The 17796-nt window shown below is 52.0% G+C and overlaps 1 protein-coding gene across 3 annotated transcripts in view; it reads left to right on the forward strand.

Annotated features, from left to right (window-relative positions):
- Positions 1–17796, forward strand: part of ADCY9 (adenylate cyclase 9) — a 146912-nt gene that overhangs the window by 107363 nt on the left and 21753 nt on the right. For 2 of the 3 annotated variants that reach the window (XM_030798059.1, XM_030798058.1), the window contains 3 exons: positions 8715–8876; positions 9861–10078; positions 12811–12913. In XM_030798059.1, coding sequence (XP_030653919.1) covers positions 8715–8876; positions 9861–10078; positions 12811–12913 — 483 coding nt within the window. The remainder of the gene's footprint in view (positions 1–8714; positions 8877–9860; positions 10079–12810; positions 12914–17796) is intronic. The other variant, XM_030798060.1, reaches the window with a different exon arrangement.

Consider the following 17796-nt stretch of genomic DNA (forward strand, 5'->3'; position numbering starts at 1 on the left):
GGCCAAGGCAGACGGATCACCTGAGGTCAGGAGTTCCAGACCAGCCTGGGCAACATGAAACCCCATGTCTACTAAAAATAAAAAAATTAGCCGGGTGTGGTGGCCGGTGCCTGTAGTCCCAGCTACTTGGGAGACTGAGGCAGGAGAATCTCTTGAACCTGGAGGCGGAGGTTGCAGTGAGCTGAGATCATGTCACTGTGCTCTAGCCTGAGCAACAGAGTGAGATTCCATCTCAAAAAACAAAAACAATTAAAAAAAAAACCATCTCTACAAAAACTATAAAAATGAGCCAGGCATGTTGGTATCCACCTGTAGTCCCCTACCTGGGAGGCTGAGGTGGGAGGATCACTTGAGCCTGGGAGGCAGAGGCTGCAGTGAGCCAAGATTGCACCATTGCACTCTAGCCTGGGCACTAGAGTAAGACCCCTTCTCAAAAAAGAAAGGTGGGGGGCGGGGGAGGAATAGGAACTTCACAGTGGACAAAGCAGGCAGACGCCACCTTCACCAAATGATCCAGGTGAGCCTCCCTGCTCACCGCCGTCCCGTACCCTAGTGTGGTGTGCTGAGAAGGGCATGTCACCTCTGTGGCATTCTTTCCACAAACCCCAAACCTCAGTCTGCTCTGAGAAAGCACCAGGCAGGTCCAGATCCAGATTGACAAAATGCCCGGCCAGGACTTCAAACGCAGCAGGGCCAGAAAAGACAGGGAAAGACAGAGGAACCCCCATAGGCTAGGGGTGAGCAGGAGGCGTGAGGGCTAAATGCAACCGCGGGACCTAGAGGAGACCCCGAACAGCAAAGGGATGTTGGGGAAACCGGGGACATCAGAATAAAGCCTGCAGCTTAGTTAATAGTATCACACCAACATGAGTTGCTTTGGTTTTGATAACTGTACAGTGGGTATGTACGGAGGATATATGCAGACTCCTTGAACTGTCTTTCCCACTGTCTGCAAGTCTAAAATTATTTCAAAGTAAGAAATTATATGTATACTTAGAGAGGGATGGAAACGTATGTGTGGAATCATTGAACTGGCATTGCCAGAGAGTGAAATATTGCATTTCCATGAAATTTCCCCAAATGCCAAATATTTTCTTATTTTGACTTCATGACGGCCTGTTTCCACAGCTGGTAACAGTCTTCCTGCCTGACAGTCTGCTGAGTGTATTTTCATCTATTCTTGACTCGGGTCGTCATCACCAACCTGGTTATTGAGCCCAGTGGTCCTTTAGGGCTGAGGGATTGAGTGAGAGGGCCAGGGACTTTTCGACTCCACCCCGTGTGGCTCTGAGATTGTGTGTGTGAGTTTTACACGTGTGTGTTCATGTGGTGCATTGTCTAGTATTCTCAGGCCATTGGCTGTCTGTTCTTACTGCTTCGGGGATGTAAGAAAATTTCTTTTTCTGTAATAAATTACTGCTTATCTTTTCTTCTCATATTCTAATTCTATTTTTCTCGAATGTTTCGTTAGCAGAAATACTCTATTTTGAAGTACTTATGCCCATACCTAACCTGTTAGCTTAAACAGCAATGCCAGGGACATAGAGTTAGGCCGGTGGCTCTGCCGCACTGACGGGCTGCCCCGTTCACCTGGAGATTGTTGGGACTAGGAGCTCTGTTGCCTGGGCTCACCGCCTCTTTATGTGGTTCCGACCGTACCGTGTGGCTGTGGGCCAGTGCCTGCTCTGTCTCAGTGTTCTCATCTGTAAAATGGAACCGATCATAGTAGCTGCATCGTGGTTGCTTACGAGGGCTAAGTAGAGACAAGGAGTTTCAAAGAACACCTCAGGAAATTGTATTTGTGGTTATTGCCGTTGCAATGTCATGACTATTCTTGTTCACCATGTCCAACATCATTTTGAGTTTGAGGGCAAAGGATGCTTCTGATAACACAACATCTTGCAAAACAGTCGTGTTGAGAAGACGAAGCAGGCAAAGCCATGGCTCTTCTAGTGGTGTATCCTCCCCATTTCTGAGAAAAGAGGTTTCCCTACTCCCTCCCTTGACAGTTTTGAAAAGGGACAGCTGTTGGCTTAGAAATGATTTATCTTGTGATGAGAAATAACCTTGAAGAAAAAATGATTTTATAGCTTTGTGCCATATATTTTGACCGGAATGTAGGGTGCACGTCCTGAAATGTGTTAAAAACAAATGCAAATGTGCGCAAGTGTGTTAGAGAAATGGCTACACTCTTCCCTCCAAAGCCCACGTCCACATGGGGGAAGGGGCAAAGATAATCCGGAAAAATGCAGAGTTTGCTCTTGGGCGTCCTCCAGGGAATCTCAGGTTACCCAGGCAACAGCCAGCAAACTCCCTGGCCCGCCAGGCGCGCTGCTGGGAGGACCTTAGAAGTCTCGAGACTTCCCTTGGTGCCCGAGGGCCCAGGGTGCTGCTTGGAAGAACCAGGAGGACAGGCATAGCTGCCCAGGTCACTCTAGGGGAACAAGGCCCAGGAGAGCAAGGTGCCAGGATTATTCCTGGGTCCTCCTTGTGCCAGGAAAGGGGGCCAGAGCCATACGACCGTGGTCCGGGTCCCAGGGCCCTGGAGTCTGTGGCCGTCTGCGGAATGATCATTGCTGCCTCGCAGTGTGGCTGCAAAGGACGAGATCATACAGTCGAGACTGCAGATGTTGCGGGGATGGAGGCCCGACTTGTTCACGGGTAGGACCTTGGCCCATAGACATTCCTAAGTCATAGTAGCTGCTGTCATTATGACACTGCTTTTTCTCTAATGTGCCTGCCCATGTGGCTCCCTGTGAGCCAGCCACTAGGGTTGTCTCCCAAGGCAGTGAGGTGCTTCCATGCCTGGAGCTTCCTGGAGTCGGAAATACTCTTCCCAGGAGGGCTTCTCAGCAGGGGTGGAGACGCCTGCAGCTGTGCAGGGGGAGACGCTGTTTAGCCGGCTGGGAAACATTTCACAGAGGCATCCGTGCTTGGCAAAAAACAGTTTGTGAAATGTCTTAATCCAGATTAAAATTAAGCTAATGAATCACTCAAGGAAAACTGCTGTGGGGGTTGGAGGGTAGGAGGTCAGGGGAGGGAAACAGACCCACCCACCATGGCATGGTGGGACCCTCCTGGTACGGAAGGGGCCTCTAACTACAGCTCAGAAGGGGATGTTGAGATGTGAGAATCTCTCCATTGGGTAGATGGATTTCTGTGTCTCTTTTTTTCTTTTCTTTTTTTTTTTTTTTGAGACAGAGTTTTGCTCTTTTGCCCAGGCTGGAGTGCAGTGGCACAATCTCGGCTCACCGCAACCTCTACCTCCCAGGTTCAAGCGATTCTCCTGCCTCAGCCTCCCCAGTAGCTGAAACTACAGGCATGCGCCACCACGCCTGGCTAATTTTTTGTATTTTAGTAGAGATGGGGTTTCACCATGTTGGCCAGGATGGTCTCAATCTCCTGACCTTGTGATCCACCTGCCTTGGCCTCCCAAAGTGCTGGGATTACAGGCGTGAGCCACTGCGCCCGGCTTTTTTCTTTTTTAAAGAGACAAGGTCTTGCTCTGTGACCTAGTCTGCAGCGCAGTGGCGTGACCATAGCTCACGGCAGCCTCTCCCTCCTGGGCTCAAGCGACTCTCCCACCTCAGCCTCCTGAGTAGCTGGGACTACAGGCACACACCACTATGCCCAGCTAATTTCTAAAATTTTTAAAAAGGTTTTGTAGAGATGGGGTCTTGCTACATTGCCCAGGTTGATCTCAAATTCCTGGGCTCAAGCAAGCCACCACACCCAGCTCTAAGATTTCTTTTGTTTCATTTGTTTGAAAGTTTTTATCTAGAAAATTTATCCCCCAAAAGGAAGGTAGCTGAGGAATCTTGCTCTGTCGCCCAGGCTGGAGTGCAATGGCACAATCTGGGCTCACTGCAACCTCCGCCTCCCGGGTCCAAGTGACTCTCCTGCCTCAGTCTCCCCAGTAGCTGGGATTACAGGCATGTGCCACCACACCCAGCTAATTTTTGTATTTTTAGTAGAGAGAGGGTTTCGCCATGTTGACCAGGCTGGTCTTAAACTCCTGAACTCAGGTGATCCACCCGCCTCAGCCTCCCAAAGGGCTGGGATTACAGGGATGAGCCACTGCGCCCAGCCAAAATCCACATTTTCAAAGCGCATTAAAATGATGGCTGCTGGGTTCGGGTGACACAGGTCCGTGGGACCACGCCACCCAGCGCGGCCTGGAGTCTGCACCTGGCTCTCCCCCCACCTCCCATTCTCCCACTTCCTGGACAAACCTGCTGGGAATGGAATAGGCAGTGAGCACTGTCCCGGCCCTCAGGAGGCCCGAGCGTGGGTGTCTACAGCTGGCCATGTGACCCAGACAGCTCCTTCCTTCTGCTAGCACAGCCTCTTTTGCTGTTTGTGGGCAGCTCTGCAAGACCTCACTTCTGTATCAGAACTTCTTATCACCGCAGGGTGCAGGCCTCGGCCTCTGTTCAAGGGGATGTAAGCAAAGCACTGAGTTCCCCACCTGTGGAGACCACTGCCCCAGGCTCGCCAGAGATCAGCCTCATCCCAGTGGGCACTCCTGGGCTGCACCGGCCTTCCAGCCCCTCTGAGGGAAGCCCTTGCGGAGGGCGTGGAGCCCTGCTGTCCTCAGTGTGCCCTCTGGTGCCAAGCTGGTTTGACTGTCACGGTGACACATTCATGGCTCTAAATGCATAGAAAATCTCATAAAGCCAGTGTGCCGTGGGGGGCACTGAAGAAGCAGGCGGCCTCGTCTTAAAGCACAGCAGGGTTGGCCGGGCGCAGTGGCTCACGCCTGTAATCCCAGCACTTTGGGAGGCCAAGGCAGGCAGATCACTTGAGGCCAGGAGTTTGAGACCAGCCTGACCAACGAGGTGAAACCCCATCTCCACTGAAAATACAAAAATTAGCTGGGTGTGGTGGTGGGCGCCTGTAATCCCAGCTACTCAGGAGGCTGAGGCAGCAGAATTGCTTGAACCCGGGAGGTGGAGGTTGCAGTGAGCCGAGATTGCCCCACTATACTCCAGCCTGGGTGACAGAGTGAGAGTCAGTCCCAAAAAAACAAACAAAAAAAAAAAAAAAAAGAGAAAAGCACAGCAGATGAAATTGAGGCAAGAAAAATACCTGAAACAGACTGATGCCAGGAGATTCCTGTGACTAAATGGCTACAGAAGAATAGATACCAAGGGCTGTTCTGTCTGTAATCAAAGACACTGAATTACCGGATGAAGTGTTTGATGACCAGACAGCATAGTTAACAGAAGTTTTCATATTCACCACCAGCATTTACTGAGCACGCACTTGCGCGTCAGGCTTTGGCTGAGCCAAGTGCGGCAAATGCTTCCACACCTCCAGCTTCCTTTCCTGGTCTACCAGTTGGGCCCTGAAATGGCTGGTGTGCCCCATCAAGCACCAAGCCCCCCCACCTTAGCCACACCAGAGAGTTCCCTCAGGCATCTTTTAGGCATGGGTATCAGGCACACCTACTTTATTCTTCTCTTGGTATTAGATTTTTTTACATTTAATAAGATCAGTGGTCTCATTGGCAAATATATATATATTTATACATATATATATATATATTTTTGAGAATGGGTTTGCTCTGTCACCCATGCTGGAGTGCAGTGGCACAATCACAGTTCACTGCAGCCTTGACTTCCTGGGCTGAAGCAATCCTCCTGCCTCAGCCTCCCGAGTAGCTAGGGCCACAGGCACGTGCCATCACGGTCAGCTAATTTATTTTATTTTTGGTAGAGACAAGGTCTCCCTATGTTGCCCGGGCTGGTCTTGAACTCCTGGCCTCAAGCGATCCTCCCGCTTCGGCCTCCCAAAGTTCTGGGATTACAGGTGTGAGCCAGCACACCAGCAAAAATGTTTAGAAATTTAACTCTGCCAGTCAGTACCAAGAGATGCTTTCAAATAGACTCACTGTATGTTATTGACAACTAGAACATTTTACCTCTCTTGATAATGTCAGTTTTTAAAGAGCTGTAAGCAAATGTTATCTGGATGCCATTATTTGCTCCGATATGTTAAGTAATGATTTCGCTAGCTGTTTGGTATGTATATTTTCATTTTTTGAATGCATACAAATGTTCAAATTTAGCTTGTATGTTACATCATTCCCAAACTATACAACCCTGTAGAATCTTTGTTTCTTTTATTTAATATAGTACAGGCCTGCAGTTTAACTTAACATACAACCTGGGTCATATCTTTGCCCTTAGGTAGTGACACTTACTTTAAATTCCCGAAATAATATCTGGCCTCCCATAATTTATTTCAATGTTTTACAGTTCTTGCTGCAAGGAAATTGCTTTTAAGTCCTAAAAAAAAAAAAGAATCTTTCTTGCCACGGTGTCTTCTTCATTGGAAGCTGTTAGTTGCTTTCTTAGACAGTTCCTAGGTTACCGGGTCACACATTAATAATAATAATAAGTTTATTAAGGGTATACTGTATGCCAGGAACTGTGCTAGGATATATATATACTTATTTCATTTAATTATTTTTTTTTTTAAGACAGGGTCTTTCTCTTTTGCCCCAGGCTAGAATGCAGTGGCGCCATCAAAGCTCGCTGCACCCTTGACCTCCCAGACTCAAGCAGCCCTCCCACCTCAGCCCCACAAGTAGCTGGGACTACAGGCACACGCCACCAGGCCAGGCTATTTTTTTTTTTTTTTTTTTTGACACGGAGTCTTGCTCCGTCACCCAGGCTGGAGTGCAGTGGCGCGATCTCGGCTCACTGCAAGCTCCGCCTCCCAGGTTCACGCCATTCTCCTGCCTCAGCCTCCCGAGTAGCTGGGACTACAGGCACCCGCCACCACGCCCAGCTAAATTTTTTTTTATTTTTTAGTAGAGACGGGGTTTCACCATGTTAGCCAGGCTGGTCTCGATCTCCTGACCTTGTGATCCGCCCGCCTCGGCCTCTCAAAGTGCTGGGATTACAAGCGTGAGCCACCGCGCCCGGCCCAGGCTAATTTTTATACTTTTTGTTGAGGCAGGGTTTTGTCATGTTGCTCGGGCTGGCCTCCAATTCCTGGACTCAAGCCGTCCTCCCACCCCAGCTTCCCAAAGTGCTGGGATTACAGATGTGAGCCACCACACCCGGCCAGTTTCATTTAACTCTTAGCAACATATCTTCACTCTTGTTTTATAGATGAGGGAACTGAGGTAAAGTGATTTGAACAGACTCTCCAAGCTAGTCAGTCCTTGACTAGGGTTTGAATCCTAGTTTGTGAGAAATAAAGGCTTCGCTCTTTTTAGAGTACCTATATTAAATCTTGCCTTCTCTTTTCTAGGTCCATTAATTCCTATAAACTTTTAAGTACTCCTAGATCTGGAAATTGTGTACCTCTGATTATTCAGCCCATCTTATGAGACTAGTTTACCATCACACGGAGCTTAAGAACCTTGGATTTGTGTCCTAGCATAGTTGGTGGCCAGTTTATTTACTTAATAACAGCTTTGTTGAGATATAATTCACATACTATAAAATCGATCTTTTTGGCCAGGCACAGTGGCTCATGCTTGTAATCCCAGCACTTTGGGAGGCCAAGACGGGTGGATCACCTGAGGTCAGGAGTTCAAGACCAGCCTGGCCAACATGGCAAAACCCCGTTTCTACTAAAAACAAAAAGTAGCCAGGCGTGGTGGCAGGCGCCTGTAATCGCAGCTACTCAGGAGGCTGAGGCAGGAAAATCGCTTGAACCCAGGAGGTGGAGGTTGCAGTGAGCCAAGATCGTGCCACTGTACTCCAGCCTGGGCGACAAGAGTGAAACTCCATCTCAAAAAAAATTTAAAAATCGATCTTTTTAAAGTGTACAGTTCAGTGGTTTTTAGTATATTTAGCAAGGTTGTGCAACCATCACCGTGATCAATTTCAGAACATTTTTATCATCCCAAAGAGAAACCCTGTTGAAATACCATAAAGCAGGTGGCTTTTAAACAACAGAAATGTATTTCTCAGGGTTCTGGAGGCTGGGAAGTCTGAGATCAAGGTCCCGGAAGATTCAGTGTCCAGTGAGGACCCATTTCTGCTTCACAGATGGTGCCTTCTCCCAGGGCGAAGGGACGAGGGATTCCTCTGGGGCCTCTTTTATGAGGGCACTAATCATATTTTGAAGGCTTGTCCCCCATGACCTAATTACTTCCCAAGGCTTTGCCCCCCAATGCCATCCCCTTGGGAATTAGGATTTCAGCGTCTCACTTTTGAGGGGACACGAACATTTGAATTGTAGCAAACCCCACACCCCTTTGCAGCCACTCCCCCTTCCTGCTCCTGATCCCGCCTGGCAGCCATGAATCTGCCTTCTGCCTCCAAGGATTCACCTTTTCTGAATATTTCACGTAGACAGGATCACGTAATATCTGTGCTGTGTCTGGCTTCCCTCCCCGAGCATAATGCTTTTGGGGTTCACCGTGCTGTGGCAGGCGTCAGTGCTTCTGTCTTTTTCGTGGCTGAGTAATATCCCATTTTTCGAATAGACCACAGTTTGTTGATCCATTGTTCAGTCAGTGAACGTTCCTGGTTCCATTTTTTGGGTCTTGTTGCGTTCGTGCCCGGGTTTCTGTGTGTTTCCATTGTCACTTTGCCTGTTGGCTTTCAGCTAATCCCCGAGTGGTTCTGTGTGCCTTCCCCTTGCCCACCACCATGCTGCGTGACGGCAGACTGCAACAGCGGACCTGCCTCAATTCAGGGTGACAGTCGCGGTTTCTGGGTGTGTCCCCACAGTCTGTGTTTTTCTTCTAGACCTGCCCTTCGTGCGGAATCACATTTGCTCCCAAATCTGAAGCCGGCGCCGAGGGAGGAGCACCTCAAAACGGCTGCCAAGACGAGCATAAAAACAGCACCAAGGTAACAAGCTCATGGCTGTTGTTCCTGTCAGTTCCTCTCCTGGCGCATCCACCCAAGGTGACATTCCTGTCTTGTCGACTTCTTAGTTCTGAGAGTAACTCCTCTTGGGTAACACCACTCCGCACCTGCGGGTCCTCCCGGTGTTGAAGAGACCGGCAGGGAGCTCGAGGGAGGGTCAGCAGGAACCCACGTGGAATCCAGCGCTCAGGGGCTGAGCTGGGCGGGACTCCTTTAAAGGCCAATAAGGGTTTAAAATGCGTGGATTCGAGTGTTGGGAGGGGATTTGTGGTACTGGAAGCTGGACTCAATTTATGATAGAATATAGACGGGCAGGGACAAGAGGGAGTCTTCACGGCGAGAAAGGCTCGGTGAAGAGAGAGGGTGGGAGTTAGGGCTGGCGGCAGGAAGGCTGCCAGGAAAACCAGACTTGGACACCAGGGTCAGGACTCAGCCCACCCATGAGAGCCTGTCAGGGAGGCTCATGCAGGCGACTCGCGTGGGGCGCGGGCTCTCGTCCTCCATCTGCTCTCCATCTGCCAAAGGATTGCAGGTGCAGGTCATCCCATGTCTTCCCACAGCCACAGTGGACCCCCACGACACCAGCCCGTTTCCATCCACCTTGCCTGTGCCCTGACAGCCCCCGACCCCTCGTCATACTTCTCCTGGACCCCCAACCCATGCACCCTGCCCCCAGAACCCTGGTTCTGGCCTAAGCAGACTCTGGGGGCCTCGGCTCCTCACTTTCCTCCCTTCCCCTCCACCTCCACACCAACTCTTCCCATGTCTCACTCTCCTGGTGGCCTGAACACCCAGCGTTACCACTGGGCACTATTGGGTAACAGGAAGGAGCAGACGGGCAGTCAGGGCTGGGATTGGAGCAGGTCTGCAGGCGCAGGGGGGTGGGGGGTCCTCACAGGTCAGAAGGTCCCACGCCCAGTGCAGCAGCGCCCCGCAGCAGAGGTCGGGGTGGGACAGGCGTGCGTGCCCAGTGCCCGGTGCCACTTCACTTCCCGTGTCTGCGTCCTCTTTGTCTCGAGGCAGGCTTCTGGAGGACCTAATCCCAAAACTCAGAACGGGCTCCTGAGCCCTCCCCAAGAGGAGAAGCTCACCAACAGTCAGACCTCTCTGTGTGAGATCTTGCAGGAGAAGGGAAGGTGGGCAGGGGTGAGCCTGGACCAGTCGGCTCTCCTTCCGCTGAGGTTCAAGAACATCCGGGAGAAAACGGACGCCCACTTTGTGGACGTTATCAAAGAAGACAGGTACGATTGGGGCTGTCTGGGAAAAAGCAAAGGTTGCAGGCAGAAGCCTCTCTGCCTTTTTCTTTTCTTTTCTCTACTTTTAAGAGTGAGTGTCGCTCTGTCGCCCAGGCTGGAGTGCAGTGGCGCGATCTCGGCTCACTGCAGCCTCCGCCTCCCAGGTTCAAGTAATTCTCCTGCCTCGGTCTCTCAAGTAGCTGGGACTACAGGTATACACAACCATGCCCAGCTAATTTTTGTGTGTTTAGTAGAGATGGGTTTTTAACATGTTGGCCAGGCGGGTCTCCAACTCTTGGCCTCAGGTGATCTGCCTGCCTTGGCCTCCTAAAGTGCTGGGATTACAGGTGTGAGCCTGTGCCTGGCCTAATGGTAACATTTTTGAAAAATACAGGCCCAGCCCTTTTATCAGATATTCCTGAAGCTGGATTGGTTAGATTCAGGCTCTCCCTCTGGCCAGGCAGAGACTGCAGAAGGGATGCCGTGTCCTTCTCAGGGTGTCCTCTCCAGGGACACGCGGTGCCCGTCTGTTCCTCATTAGTGATACTAATTTTGATTAATTAGGCAAGGTGGTGCCGGGTTCTCTCATCTAGAGTTATTATATTCCTCTTATGACTAATAAGCAATCTGTGAGAAGATACTTGAAGATCTTGTACATATTTCATTCCCCATCAGAATTCCCTAGATTTGACATTCATTAATGATTCTTGCCTCTGTCTTCACTATGATGCCTCAAAGGGTGATTTTCAGCCGGGCGCGGTGGCTCACGCCTGTAATCCCAACCCTTTGGGAGGCTGAGGCAGGTAGATCACCTGAAGTCAGGAGTTCAAGACCAGCCTGGCCAACAAGGTGAAACCCCGTCTCTACTAAAAATACAAAAATCAGCTGGGCATGGTGGTGGGTGCCTGTAATCCCAGCTACTCGGGAGGCTGAGGTAGGAGAATTGCTTGAACCCAGGAGGCAGAGGCTGCAATGAGCCGAGATCGCACCACTGCAACTCCAGCCTGGGCAACAGAGCGAGACTCCATCTCAAAAAGTAAATAATAAATAAACGGAGCAGCACAGCTAATAGCAGTGTCGCTTCTGCCACTTGACTGCTAAAATGTGGCCTTGTGCACGTCCTTTCTGCGGCTGTGTGGTTGCTCTTCCCTCAGTCCACACTCCTTGAGTCAGGGGAGGAGAGAGGGTCAGTGTCCTGGGACAGAATTATTTCTCTTCTAAGTCTGAGAATGTAGGAAGTTACTGGATACCTGTCACAGAAAGGAGAGCGTCCACTGTGCTGCAAGGAGAGGAAGGAACACACATGATGAGCCCTACTTTGTGTGGGGGGCACGTGAGGCACTTGACATATTTCACCTGATTGACTCTTTTTTTGAGACATAGTCTTGCTCTGTCGCCCAGGCTGTAATGCAATGGCGCCATCTCGGCTCACTGCAACCTCCATCTCCCAGGTTCAAGCAATTCTCCTGCCTCAGCTGCCCGAGTAGCTGGGATTACAGGCACCTGCCACCAGGCCCGGCTAATTTTTGTATTTTTAGTAGAAACGGGGTTTCACCATGTTAGCCAGGCTAGTCTCGAGCTCCTGACCTCAGGTGATCCGCCTGCCCCAGCCTCCCAAAGGGCTGGGGATTACAAGGATGAGCCACCGCGCCCAGCCTCATCTAATTTACTTCTGATAGTCACTGTATGAGGGAGAGAGGCTAACACAGCTATATTTGCTTTCTGAAATCATGTTAACGTTCGCTTAGTTTCTCGTAATTTTCTGCAGTATAGAAAGGATATTACTATTTGCTGGCAATTCATAAATGAATGAAAGAGTCAGGGAAAGCGGGTTTGATTTCCCTGCTATTAAAATCACTGAGCTTTATCATTTTGCAGGTTTCACATGCAATCTGCATTTGTGACAATAGCACCAAAATTACGCTAACTATAAACACAATTTTGTGATAACAACCTGTTAGCTTTTATGGTGGCAATTACTGTCAGTGCTCTGAATGACAGGACTGCCGGTTCTGAATTATGTTTTCGTTTGAAGCCTCCAAATCCGTGTAAGTACTCTCAGCACAGTGATCTGCGTGTTCTTCACAAAAGATTGTTTCACAAAACAGAAAAGCTGCCTTCATCTTCTCCTAATCCTGGATATTAGGATGTGTTTTCAAAAACAAGCCTCAGTGGCTCATGCCTGTCATCCCAGCACTTTGGGAGGCCAAGATGAGCAGATCTCTTGAGCCCAGGAGTTCGAGACCAGCCTGACCAACATGGTGAAACCCCGCGTCAACTAAAAAGTACAAAAATTAGCTGGGTGCGGTGGCAGGCGCCTGTAATCCCAGCTACTCAGGAGGCTGAGGCAGGAGAATCACTTGAACCTGGGAGGCGGAGGTTGCAGTGAGCCGAGAGCTCTGCACCACTGCACTCTAGCCTGGGCGACAGAGTGAGACCTTGCCTCAAAAAAAACCCCCAGAAAACCAAGGTTCTGATGATGTGTGTTATAATCATGGTGGATGGTCATTCTTTAACGGAGGTGAAACACAAAATATTATCATGCTTAGAGGCACAAAGTACTTTCCACAGATCTGTTTTAACAAGGGGCAGCTGAGTGGCGTCTGTTCCACAGGCGCTTTGAGAGGCATCTGTTGTAATATACCTAATGAGCAGCGTTTTGGTAGCTAATTGTGATCTGAAAACATTGGCAGTCATGGTGCTCGGTACTGATCGACTGTATTTGTTGTGTCTTCTAGCCTGATGAAAGATTATTTTTTTAAGCCGCCCATTAATCAGTTCAGCCTGAACTTCCTGGATCAGGAGCTGGAGCGATCCTACAGGACCAGCTATCAAGAAGAGGTGCGTTCATTTCTCCTTGCGCTTTTACTAAAGAATGTGTTCGTTGCTCTCACGGGGTCATTCACTGTTAGTTTTGTGTTTTACCAAGGGATGGGAACATGAAGGCTAACGTTGATTTCCCACACTCTGTAAACCCTAAGTGGTAACTGTATGTGAAATGTCTCTTTGCAAAGGAGGAAGAAAAACCTTTCTTTAGTCCTTTGTCTTAAAGCGCGGCCTCGCCATTACTAGACCCTTTTCTCTGCCGTGGCATCTCCAGGACCCTGTGGCTATCCCCAGCCTTGGAAGGGGACCCCCTTAACTGCCCTGGAAAGGAACCCCCACCACAACCTGTCCTGGAAGGGAACCCCACACCTGCCCTGGAAGGGAACCCCCCACCTGCCCTGGAAGAGCCCCCCCACCTGCCCTGAAAGGGACCCCCCCACCTGCCCTGGAGTCTTGGGTGAAACTCTTCTCTACCTGTTGCCCTCCCTGCTTTCTTCCCCTGAGAAGGGCCCAGGAGGCCTTCACCTCTCTCTCTAACTCTGGGTCCACATTCCGTCTCCCGCCCCCACTGCCTTAATCCCTTGTCCTTGACCTCTCAGCCCATCACCCAATCCCACTTCCTCCAAGAAGCTCTCCCCAACTCTAGACTGGATTGTACTTCCCTTCATACACTTTCTTCTCCATGTGTGCTCCATTTTGGAATCTTTCCTTGTGTGGTTCTGGATTAGTGTTCCTCCCTCCCTAGATGCTCAGCTCCTGTGAGGTAGGACCCCTGTCTGTCTCCTCCAGCCCCTCCTCACAGCCTCCAGCACAGTCCCATCGCTCCCGTAGGTGGGGGGTTGCTGGAAGGAATAGTACAAGAACCTAGAGCCTGATTTGAATCCTGGCGGCTTCCTGACTGCATTCTTTCCTCTGGGCCCAAACCTAACCTCTGCGTGTTCCCAAGTCAAGAGTGGGTGCCCTGCCCACCCGGAACAAAAGGGATTTCTCACTCTGATTCCCTTGGTTCCTCCAGCAGGTCTTCATTAAACTCTGTGGTGTCCTGGCCTGGGCTCTAGAGAGACCCTGCTGAGCCCAGCAGAGCCAGTTCATGCCTCGTGGGGTGGGAGGTGCCCCCTTCCGTCAGCCTCCAAGAGACAGTGAATATCGGGTAATGTCCCAGACATGGCTCCCGGAGTGGACTTGCAAGTTGGCTGGTTGGTGGCCTGTAAGGCAAAATGTCTCATTTAATCCTCATAGCAATGCTGTAGGGAAGCTGATCATTATCCTCCTTTTACCAAAGAGAAAGCTGACGCTGAGCAAGGCTCAACAGGTGGCTGCGGTCCCATAGCCGGGGTCGGACACGAGTGGTGTGGGTGCCAAGCCAGGCGTCCGGGCCGCTCCTCGCCCTGCACTGCTGAGCCTCCCAAACAGCAGACACCTTTGCCATCCCTTCCTCCAGGCACCAAATGGACGCTCAGCCTCTGCTCTGCCAGGGCCTGTTCTTGGTGCTGGGGAAGGGCAAAAGACATGGCCTGACAGGGAGCAGGAAGTGGAAACAGTGTCCGGAGCTGGAGGTCTGCGAATGCCCTCCCAGCACACGGCGAGGCCCCAAGCCCAGGCCGGAGGCTCCAAAGGGGGAACTCCTGAGCCTGCCTCAGTGGGGGGCTAGGAATTAATGGAATGTAGGATGGAACATTCTGGAGAGTGGGGCCAGCACCCAGAAACGTTAGGGATACCAAAGAGCCCGGTGTATCCGGGGGTTGCAGGCACATCCGGGGCAGGGTAGGGCGGGGAGTGGCAGGAGGTGGCAGGGGCCGGGTCATGGTTCCCACGCCATGGACTCTATGCCACAGGCCACGGGGAGCTGTTGAAGGATCTGGAACCGGTTGTGTTACAAAGATCACACGGCTCACACCTTTAATCTCAGTTACTCAGGAAGCTGAGGCAGGAGGATCACTTGAGGCCAGGAGATAGACCAGCCTGAGCAACATAGTGAGACCCTGTTTCTTCCAACAAAAAGAAGAAAAACATGGCTGGGCGCGGTGGCTCACGCCTGTAATCCCAGCACTTTGAGAGGCTGAGGCAAGCAGATTGCCTGAGGTCAGGAGTTCGAGACCAGCCTGGCCAACATGGTGAAACCCCGTCTCTACTAAAAATACAAAACTTAGCTGGGTATGGTGGCAGGTTCCTGTAATCCCAGCTACTTGGGAAGCTGAGACAGGAAAATCGCTTGAACTCGGGAGGCGGAGGTTGCAGTGAGCCGAGACCATGCCACTGCACTCCAGCCTGGGCAAGAAGAGCGAAACTCCGTCTCAAAAAAAGAAAAAAGAAAAACATATATCAGCTGAGTTTTGGAGGGTGATAAGAGTGTGGACAAGACAGGAGGCCACATGATAGGTGGGAGGCTGTTACCGAAACTCAGGGCAGGTGGCCACAGGGTCCCGGTGGGGAGGAAAGGAGAGATGCCAGGACAAGGGAGCCTCCCAGCTGGCCCGCGTGTGGGGACTCATCATGCTGGGGGCTCCACGTGGGTGCGTTCTTAGCCGAGCATCCCACCGCCCACAAGGTGCAAGTACTGGTTTATCCCTGGTTTTGAATAAAGCGACTGAGGCGTAGACCGGTGGGTATCATAGCTAGTCATGGTGGAGTGGCCTTGAGCCCAGACAGCCCGGCTGCAGAGCCTGTGATCCGATGATGGTGGCACAGCTGCACCCGCAGGCCCTGGGATGTGGGTAGTGAGCAGGGTGGAGCCTGGCCCACGGTGCCCTGGCGGCCAGTGGCACTGTCCCTGGGTTTGGAGCCCACAGGGAGAGAGTGTGAAAGAGTGTCATGACGTGGGGGAGCGTCGTTCTCAGTGGGACTGGGACAGGTGGCACTGCCGGGATGCACAGGGATGGGGCAGGTGGGCCTGGGGAGCCTCTGGCATCAGGGCCGGGGGTGGCCCAGAGGGAGAGGCCGGGGCCGGGACAGGTGTCTCTGGCAAGGAGCAGGGCAGGCAGGAGAGACCGCAAGGGAGGTGGAGGGAGGAGCGGGGCCTCTGCCAGCGTCCATGGATGGGGCAGAGGAGACGGCAGCCCCGAACAGGAAAGGCCCTGCACCCGAGCCCTTGGCTTGGAAGGTGGGAGGTGTGGGCTCTGGGAAGGACAGCAGCCCACATGGAGACCTTCCAGCCTCACATGTGGGCAAGGCAGTGATGTCTCGGGGGACATGCGTGCACCCAGCCCTGACACGGACGCCTGACGGGCACTAGATGGAGCCCCAGAGAAAGGGGACATGCGTGTGCCTCTGCCAAGGCGAGTGGGCATGGGCAGTGTCGCCCCTGAAATTCCTACACCTGGCCGGGAGCGGTGGCTCACGCCTGCAATCCCAACACTTTGGGAGGCCGAGGCAGGCGGATCACGAGTGTCAAGAGATAGAGACCATTCTGGCCAATATGGTGAAACCCCTTCTCTACTAATCGTACAAAAATTAGCCGGGCGTGGTGGCAGGCACCTGTAGTCCCAGCTACTCGGAGGGAGGCTGAGGCAGGAGAATTGCTTGAACCCGGGAGGCGGAGGTTGCAATGAGCCGAGATCGGGCCACTGCGCTCCAGCCGGGCGACAGCGAGGTTCCGTCTCAAAAAAAAAAAAAAAAAAAAAGAAAAGAAAAAAAATTCCCACACCTTCTGAGAGGATTCCAGGCCTGGGATCGGACTAGCCCTTCCAGGGCACATGGACACCTACAGATCCTCCAGGTTCCTTGGAGGGAATTTGGAACCAAACCCTGCCCCCAGGTTGCCCTGGCGGGGTCCAGCCTGGCATCAGGGCTGACTGGCAGCCTTGCTCCCACCGTCCAAGCTCCCCCGCCTCCCCTCCCACCTAGTTCCTGGGAGTGGTCGAGGCACCTGGAGCTGGTTTGTCCCAAAGAACACACACCGCACCCAGGGCTGTCACGAGACCTTTCCGCTCCATGCGTCTCCAGACCCTGCCCTCAGCCCCGAGCCTGGCTGCGATGCTGAGTGGACACTCATGGCCTCTCAGGGGTTGCCAGAAGGTTGCAAGGCCAAATGGAAAGCAGCTGAACTGGCTATATCCCTCCCTCTCGCAACCACAGCCTCTGCCTTTGGGTCCTGCACCTTCCTGTAGGTTAGGGGTGCGCTCAGGAGTCAACCGGTCCATGCCAAGTCCTGGCCTGGCTCCTTGTTCGCTGTGTGCCCTCGGGGTAGCCCCTGGCCTTGGCCTCCCAATCTGTACACCGTGATGGGTGGTAGTTCCTGCCTGTGGGGTACTGTGAGCATCAATGGAGATTGCACCTCCCCAGAGCCCTGCAGGGCCTGGGCCTGGGCCTGGTCACCTCTTGGACATGTCAGCATCATTATTTCTCCCCCTCAGCTGCCGAACACTAGTGCATGCCTCTCTAGTGTACTTGACGCACCTGCCTGCGTTTCATATCCCTGTCCCTCCCATCTTCAGCTGTGAGCTGCCCAAGGGCATCATTTCGTGTGGGCCCTGGCCCCCAGCACAGAGCCAGGCCCCGTAGGTTCCCAGGCGACGATGTGCCACTTAAATCCCCATCGGCCACTTCCGCCATGAAGCCCCGCTTTCGCACCTGCTGAACCTAGGACTCTGCCATGCACAGGACCTCCCTGCACATTGCTCTCATCCAACTGCCTTACAGATGCAGGGACCTCACCTGCGCCAGTCAGTAACTCATCTTTCAGCTAAATATATGACGTGTCTACGAGAATGTGCTGGGTCATAATCAGTTGCTCTGTGACCCTGGCCGGGTTTTTTTGTGTTTTCTTTTGTTTTTGTTTTTGGAAACGGTATGATTCTGCAGTGGTGTGATCATAGTTCACTGTAGCTTCAAACTCCTGGGCTCAAGCAATCGTCCACCTCAGCCCGCCAAGTCCCTGGGACTACAGGCAGGAACCACTA

The sequence above is a fragment of the Nomascus leucogenys genome, chromosome 18 (genome assembly GCF_006542625.1).
Source record: "Nomascus leucogenys isolate Asia chromosome 18, Asia_NLE_v1, whole genome shotgun sequence".
In the NCBI taxonomy this organism is placed as follows: Eukaryota; Metazoa; Chordata; class Mammalia; order Primates; family Hylobatidae; genus Nomascus; species Nomascus leucogenys.